This window comes from Triticum dicoccoides, chromosome 3A, assembly GCF_002162155.2.
Source record: "Triticum dicoccoides isolate Atlit2015 ecotype Zavitan chromosome 3A, WEW_v2.0, whole genome shotgun sequence".
Classification (NCBI taxonomy): Eukaryota; Viridiplantae; Streptophyta; class Magnoliopsida; order Poales; family Poaceae; genus Triticum; species Triticum dicoccoides.
Genome location: NC_041384.1, coordinates 625,477,112 through 625,484,761, shown reverse-complemented (window position 1 = coordinate 625,484,761; position 7,650 = coordinate 625,477,112). Strand labels below are relative to the sequence as shown.

The 7,650-nt window shown below is 51.3% G+C and overlaps 2 protein-coding genes across 2 annotated transcripts; one reads left to right on the top strand and one right to left on the bottom strand.

The window, feature by feature from the left end:
- Positions 1-2,154: 2,154 nt before the first annotated feature.
- Positions 2,155-4,109, top strand: LOC119269688 (putative UDP-rhamnose:rhamnosyltransferase 1). The gene has a single exon (XM_037551584.1). The coding sequence runs from the start codon at positions 2,382-2,384 to the stop codon at positions 3,789-3,791; it is 1,410 nt and encodes a 469-aa protein (XP_037407481.1). The 5' UTR covers positions 2,155-2,381; the 3' UTR covers positions 3,792-4,109.
- On the bottom strand, positions 3,808-4,819 carry LOC119269689. The gene is made up of 2 exons (XM_037551586.1): positions 4,369-4,819; positions 3,808-4,186 (listed from the first exon to the last, which is right to left on the bottom strand). Exons 1-2 carry the CDS (start codon positions 4,585-4,587, stop codon positions 4,010-4,012), a joined length of 396 nt encoding a protein of 131 aa, XP_037407483.1. The 5' UTR covers positions 4,588-4,819; the 3' UTR covers positions 3,808-4,009.
- Positions 4,820-7,650: the final 2,831 nt, after the last annotated feature.

The window sequence follows — 7,650 nt, the reverse complement described above, 5'->3', positions numbered from 1 at the left end:
TACAAGATTGAAGACTCCGTCCCGTGTCCGGAAGGGACTTTCCTTGGCGTGGAAGGCAAGCTTGGCGATACGGATGATCAGATCTCCTACCATTGTAACTGTCTTTATGTAACCCTAACCCTCTCCGGTGTCTATATAAATCGGATGGTTTTAGTCCGTAGGACAACATACACATCAACAATCATACCATAGGCTAGCTTCTAGGGTTTAGCCTCTCTGATCTCGTGGTAGATCAACTCTTGTAATACCCATATCATCAATATTAATCAAGCAGGACGTAGGGTTTTACCTGCATCGAGAGGGCCCGAACCTGGGTAAAACTTCGTGTCCCTTGCCTCCTGTTACCATCCGGCCTAGACGCACAGTTCGGGACCCCCTACCCGAGATCCGCCGGTTTTGACACCGACAAACGTCATTGCCTTCTTCTTCATCACCATCACCTTTGACATAGATGTCATCGTCTCCATGCCACGAGTCACCATGGTCATAGTCAGCACGGTCGTCGGCCTCTTCATCGGGCACGTACTGGGCGCGGCCATCCTGACTTTGGGTCTCCTCGGGGTCGTAGGCACGGCCATGCCCACCCTCGAAGATCACGTCCTTCATGTACTGGTTGTAGAAGGGGTCGTCGACCGTTGGCGTTGGTGTTGGCATTCCGTCAAACAAGATGCGGGGGGCCGGCATGGTGCCCGTGAATGGTGCCCGTGCTTGCTTTCTTTGCATCTCGACGGACGACCTGCCGCCGCTGCTGGACCCAGGCGTGACGTTGAGGTCGATGACGGTTGCGGGACGCGGTGTGGACGGCGTGAACAAGCCCACGTCCGGCGACCCCGAGAAACGGGTCTGGTCGTTGTGCCTTGGCGGAGGAAAGCCGGGCGACATGGGCGCGGTCCGCGACGTCGGCGACTGACAGTGCGGAGGCCGGGCGCCCATCCTGTGCTCGCGGGGTCGGCGGCCACTGCAGGGAACCTGGGCGGACGGCCCATGCCAAACATGAGGAGGGCGTGCGCTTTGTTGACGAGGTCCTCCTTCTCGTCGACCGCGGCACTGCGCCGCGTGGCCTCCATCGCATGGGCGACGAACTTGGCCGCGGCGGCATTGACCTTGACAACCGCTCTCCGCTCCCTCCTCTTCGCCGATTCCGCGTCCAATTTGACGATCTCCTTCGGTGTGCACTCCGGCCGCGGCTTTCTTGGCGCCTTGGTTGCCTTCCTCTTCACCTTTGTGGGCGGGTCGACGGCCAGGCCGCCGGAATTCGGCGGGGCGTCGGCCATGGACGGGGGAGAGAGGGGGTGGGCGGGAGGGACGTGGGAGGGTTTGTGGAAATGACGCCAAATGGGACGTGAGGGGGTTGGTTTCTCCCACCGACAGGCGGACCAGGGGAGGACAAGCGCGCGCGTCCCGCCCGTCCGCGCGCTGTCTGTTTCACCCCAAAACTGACGCAAACTTGGACCACGGATGGGTCGAAAGCGGACACGAAACAAACAAATATCCGTTTGCGTCCGCGTGTTGGACGTCTGATTTATTCATTTTACCCCAAACAGACAAGATAGAGTTGTGCGGTGGGGTTGGCCTAACTTCCTGAATCGCGGAGTCAGTTCTGCGGAATCAGGGAGTCCACTCATTCCAGGATAACCCAAGCTAGTGCGTGCCACTGTACGTAGCCGTCGACGCAACGGGAAGGAGCCAGCCGTGGCCTGCACTTGCACAAACGACACCGCTGTCATGTCACGCAGATTTACTACCTACCTGCAAGTTCGGCGAATGGCGGCACACCACGCTAACGAAATAATACTACCTCTCTCAGTTTACAGAACGTCCACGTGCTTCTAGATCATTAATTTGACCAACCTAATACAAATCATATATTATAAAAAATATATTAATATAAACTTCAGATGTTTTATTTTCAAACCGTATAATTTTTTTGTTATATAGTTTGGGTGTGTCTAGGGCACATCTAGATGTGCTTTAGTTATTGCATATCTAAGTGAGTGAGTTAAACATAAAGAGGAAAAAAAAGAAAAAAAAATATCCACACGCATCTCGACGTAAGATCAATAACATAGAACTTAGATGTCAATACTTATGACACATCTAGATGTGCTCTAGCAAAACTGATATAGTTTATATTAAACTGATAAAATTGGTAACCTAGGTATACACATAATAATACTAGACATACAAAAAGTTACACGCAATTAACACTGACTCGTTGGCTTTCCCAAAACATAAGACGACTGATTGGCCGCTGGGAAATCTGTGAACTCCAAGGAAAGCATCTCGCAGCTGGGAAATCTGTGAACTCCAAGGAAAGCATCTCGCAGCTGGGAAATCTTGACCCTCCTCCATTGCCGAAGCTTAATTTCCGGACACCTGAGATGGAGACCAAGGACGGCGGCAGGATGCACGTCGTGATGCTGCCATGGCTGGCCTTCGGCCACGTGCTCCCGTTCACGGAGTTCGCCAAGCGCGTGGCCCGGCAGGGCCACCGGGTCACCCTCCTCTCCACGCCGAGGAACACCCGCCGGCTCATCGACATCCCGCCGGGCCTCGCCGGCCTCATCCGCGTCGTGGACGTCCCGCTGCCGCGCGTCGACCGCCTGCCGGAGCACGCCGAGGCGACCATCGACCTGCCCTCCGACGACCTCCGCCCGTACCTGCGCCGCGCCTACGACGCCGCGTTCCAGCGCGAGCTCTCGCGGCTGCTAGAGGAGGAGGCGAGGCCGGACTGGGTCCTCGTCGACTACGCGTCGTACTGGGCGCCGGCGGCCGCGGCGAGGCACGGCGTGCCGTGCGCGTTCCTCAGCCTGTTCGGCGCCGCGGCGCTCAGCTTCTTCGGGAGCCCTGAGACGCTCCTCGGCCTCGGGAGGCACGCCAAGACGGAGCCGGCGCATTTGACGGCCGTCCCCGAGTACGTCCCGTTCCCGACCACCGTCGCGTTCCGCGGCTACGAGGCGCGCGAGATGTTCAAGCCAAGGATGGTCCCGGTTGACTCCGGCGTGTCGGAGGACTACCGGTACGCCAAGACCATCCAAGGGTGCCGGCTCGTGGGCATCAGGAGCAGCACGGAGTTTGAGCCTGAGTGGCTGCAGCTGCTCGGCGAGCTCTACGAGAAGCCGGTGATCCCGGTCGGCCTGTTCCCTCCGGCGCCGCAGCAAGACGTGGCCGGCCACGAGGCGACGCTGCGCTGGCTGGACGGACAGGCGCCGGGCTCCGTCGTGTACGCGGCCTTCGGGAGCGAGGTGAAGCTGAGGAGCGCGCAGCTGCAACGGATCGCCCTCGGGCTGGACGCGGCCGGGCTGCCTTTCATCTGGGCGTTCCGCGCGCCGACCGACTCCACCTCCGGCGGCCTGCCCGAGGGCTTCGAGGAGCGGCTCGCCGGCCGAGGAGTCGTGTGCCGAGGCTGGGTGCCGCAGGTGAGGTTCCTGGCCCATGCATCAGTCGGGGGGTTCCTGACGCACGCCGGCTGGAACTCGATCGCCGAGGGCCTGGCGCAGGGCGTGAGGCTGGTGTTGCTGCCGCTGGTGTTCGAGCAGGGCCTCAATGCCAGGAATCTTGTGGACAAGAAGGTCGGCGTGGAGGTGGCGCGGGACGAGCAGGACGGGTCGTTTGCCGCGGACGACATCGCGGCGGCTCTGAGGAGGGTCATGGTGGAAGACGAAGGCGAGCAATTCGGGGCCAAGGTGAAGGAGCTAGCCAAAGTGTTTGGAGACGACGAGGTGAATGATCAATGCGTGAGAGAGTTTCTCAGTCACCTGTCGGAGCACAGCAAAAAGAACCAAGGATAGGGCTGAAACTTTCAAATTTCATCAACTATCTTTCAGTGAAGTGAAGCATGCTACATGCGATTTCCAAAACCGATCGCCATTACAAATTTACAACCCCATAAACCGTGCTACTCCTTTGATAGGAAAATTGAACAAGGGGGTGTGTAGTGCGTACAACCAAAAGGTCAAAATTAGCGGGGTCCCTTCCAGCCAAAATTTCCACATCGCAGGAAGGTGCCCTAGGACCGTGGCGAAGGATAGTTGTGCCACGGCATCCTTCTTACCAAGTGACACAACATTGTTGTCGAATGTTTATATTTCAATAGCTTGCTGTCTTTATCCCCATGCATCAAAAGCTTTATGTTTTTGGGGACCATCATGGCATGCCTCTGCACGAAATATCCTTGCTCGAGCTCCTGTGACAAAGCATGTTCGCTTGACAGGTCAGAACTTTCTAAAACCACATGTGCCGTAATATATTGACCAAAAGGTACTATACTACTAACCAACCTTGTGTTGCATAATGGAAATTGGTAAATGCTATGAACGCATCAGGTGGAACTTCAACAGCAGAAACGGAAGTACAGTATGAACTTACCGGAATGTCAATGATATCACCAGCGGCAAAAATATTAAGCTGGCCTTTCACTCTTAGATTTACATCAACCATCAATCTTCCATCATTGTCCAAGCAATCTTTCAGCTCAGAACCTCTAATCCATGATGAACTCAGTGGTCTGTCGAGGCACGAGAAGCAGCAATCAGCTGTTATCTCTATCCCCGACGACGTCCTGTAGAGCCTGTCTCCCTCTGACATGGACTCTAGATCGATCGACTGCTCCAAATAAACTTCAACATTCTTTGATCTCAGCCAAAGCAGTGCCTTACCACCAGCTTTTTGACCAACAGATTCCAACAACCTTGGTCTGTCATGAACCAGTGTCACCTTGTTGTCTGGATAATTCACAGCTATTTCAGCAGCAAGCTCAACGCCTGATGGCTCACCCCCAACAATAAGAATCGAATCGGAATATTTTATCTTCACGTCATCTGGAAATGTAAATGAGATCAGATACTCAAGAGCTAACAATATCCATCACAAAGAACAAGTCATACCCAGGAAACATTCACTGTGTCGTATGCAATAGTAGTTTACATTTTCAAAGGGTATACAATAGCCTAGATTGATTGTAGGCTTGTGTCTAAGCACTGAGTTATGGCATTTGTTTGATATGTGCTAGAGTAGACACGTCCATTGGAAAATAAGAAAGTCATAATTGTTTTGTAGAAATAAGGAAGTCATAGTTGTTTTGTAAAAACATTTTTGTTGCTACATATAACATATCAAACGATATGGGTTTCACTTTTCCAACGAGTAAGGTGTAGATATAATTTTATATGGTTTGTCTAAATAACTATCAGTGCATCAAAATGATAGACAAGCGGATATAAAAAATAAACTTATGAAAATAAAGCAACAATTAGGTGAGCATGGTGGCTTGCCTTCTTGAAACTGTTCTAGTCAGTCTCTTCTGTTTCGTGGACACTGATTTGTGTGACCTGCGGCTATGACAAGGTATGTGTACTCCACCAAACGACCCTCTGTTCTGATCACAGCCTCTCCACTTATATCAGCAGCAGAGGCTGTAATGACTTGACCGCTCAAGTAATCACTGTGGTTAATTAATGATTTCTCAGCAACAGATGGCTCCACCTTTGATCTCATGTTAGTCCATGGAATTTCAAGGTACTCCTTCCTAAAATAAAGCAAAAGAAAGGCGTTCAATTATATTTTGGTTCAGATGAAGAGAGTACAACTTGGGGTCATGCACTTATGCTGTCACTCTTCAAATATTGCTCTCAAGAAAAAAGTCTCCAAATATGTTAAATAGGATTAGGGGCTTGCCCAGCATTCCTCCATTGGAAATTACGACTTGTGAGTTTAAAGCACACATGGTGCAAAGCTGACGAGTGACGACGAACATAGACCATTTTTTGGAGACTACACACTCACTACAATTGTAAGTGGGTAATGTTCACTGTTATTTTTTACCCAATCAAGTTACATGCACCGAAGTAGTTAAGGTAGACAAATCAGTCGGCATTAATTTTGTACGGACACCTCAAGCAGGATGTGATATAAAAATATATCGGGCTGTTGAAACAAAATCTGGATGGAGATATTATTTAGGGACTATTTTTGTTACAAATTTGCCCCTACTAACTACTAACGTGTTTGCCTTTAAGGTTCACAAACATCTTATTTATAAGGAGTATATCAACCAAAGACCCCAAAGTGGTGTCTAATGTGGTAACTGTAAAATGTTCTATACATAACAGGTAACCAAAGTCTATTCGCACCTCCGTTTTAAAGCATCACACCTCCGTTTTAAAGCATCACACCTCTTTTTTGACTCATTCATTTTGTTTTGGATTCAAAATAACTAATTTTCTATATATTGTGAGCACCCAATGTACAAAGTAACACAGCCTTGGAAACAGTGACGGATATTCCGATTCATAAGGTTCTGTTTCAATGTGGAAGTAGTGGAATAACTGAATATCTGCATCGAGTCGATCAGGACTTCACCCCAAAAAACTAAAAAAATGATCACTATTATCCGAGCATATGCAGATATACAGGTCACATCCTCCCGACACCATTGAAATGTTAAACAGTGAGATTTTAGATATTTATTCGTGAAAAAAACTGGTGAGGGTTCTGATTTGCAAACCAATTCTTTTTTTAGTAGTCCAGCAAATCAATTCTTATTTAACAAGTGAAAGATCAATCCAGCAAATAACAACCAATTCTTATTTAGCAAGTCAATATCTCGTATTCTCAACGATCTAGCGGGGACTATATTTGGGCATAACTAATGTTAGCGACTTAGCGTGGCATCTGAATCATGGGGTTAATTGATGGATTTATCTGGATGATGCGCGAAAAAGCAATCAGCAATGCGCACAGTTACATCAAGCACGCCACAGTTTCGGCACCAGCTTATCAACAATCTCACGATATAACTCATCGTTTAGCCATAGTTTTGGGGATAAATTGTGGCACAGGCGTAAGAAGATATGTGTAGAGAGCGCTTACGGGTCGATTATGACGACGTCGGCGTAGCTCTGGAGGGAGTTGGCGATGAGCGCGCCGGCGACGCCGCCACCGACAACCACCACGACCGCCCGCCGGCTCCTGTAAGGATGGATCCATCCGGCACCGCCGGCCATCGACCACGGCCGGCGAGCGGAGGAGCGGGAGGAGTAGTGGCCGGTATGCAGCAGCGGCTCCCGGTGGTGGCAAGTGCTGCGCCCCGGACGGGTGGTCGGGGTCGCCATTCTTAGGAACAGGGCAGTGGGGGTTCCGGTGCCTTTGCCGGGGACTGCCGATGGCTCCCGCGACCACGAGGATTATTGTTTTTTTCACAACGGGGCCCCTGTTTTCCCGGTGAAACAGAAGCGAAGGTTCGCGTGTCCTGTTTCCTGCGACATCTCTCGGGGGCCTCTTTGATTGATTAAACGAAATGTGCATTTTCCAAATGTTCTGATTTTGTTTTCAGATCCGAACGCATTCAATCCCGTCCGATCTGAATCGGACGTTTCGCAGCCTCCCACGCGATACCTGCTCCATCTAATCACGTGTGAGATGATGGCCGTTTCCTGTTCTCTCTATGGCAAGTGGGCCCGCGCCGTTTCTTTCTACAATCGCCGGCCTCCTCGCGCACGATCCCCTCTCCTCTTTCTTCCCCCGATCTGCTCGCTCACTTGTAACGGCATGCGGTTTGCCCTGTTCCTCCCCACTCCGACATTACTTCCATTCTTCCGCTTCCTCCCAGTGAACCGAGGCGGAATTGCGGGCATTTCCCCTTCGTCCACG

Bases quoted from the DNA above. Each gene is read 5' to 3' on its own strand.
- LOC119269688 (XM_037551584.1), top strand. From the start codon at position 2,382: ATGGAGACCAAGGACGGCGGCAGGATGCACGTCGTGATGCTGCCATGG.
- LOC119269689 (XM_037551586.1), bottom strand. From the start codon at position 4,587: ATGTCAGAGGGAGACAGGCTCTACAGGACGTCGTCGGGGATAGAGATA. The intron at 4,187-4,368 runs GTAAGTTCATAC...GCTTTGTCACAG, and splicing joins GTGATATCATTGACATTCCG to GAGCTCGAGCAAGGATATTT.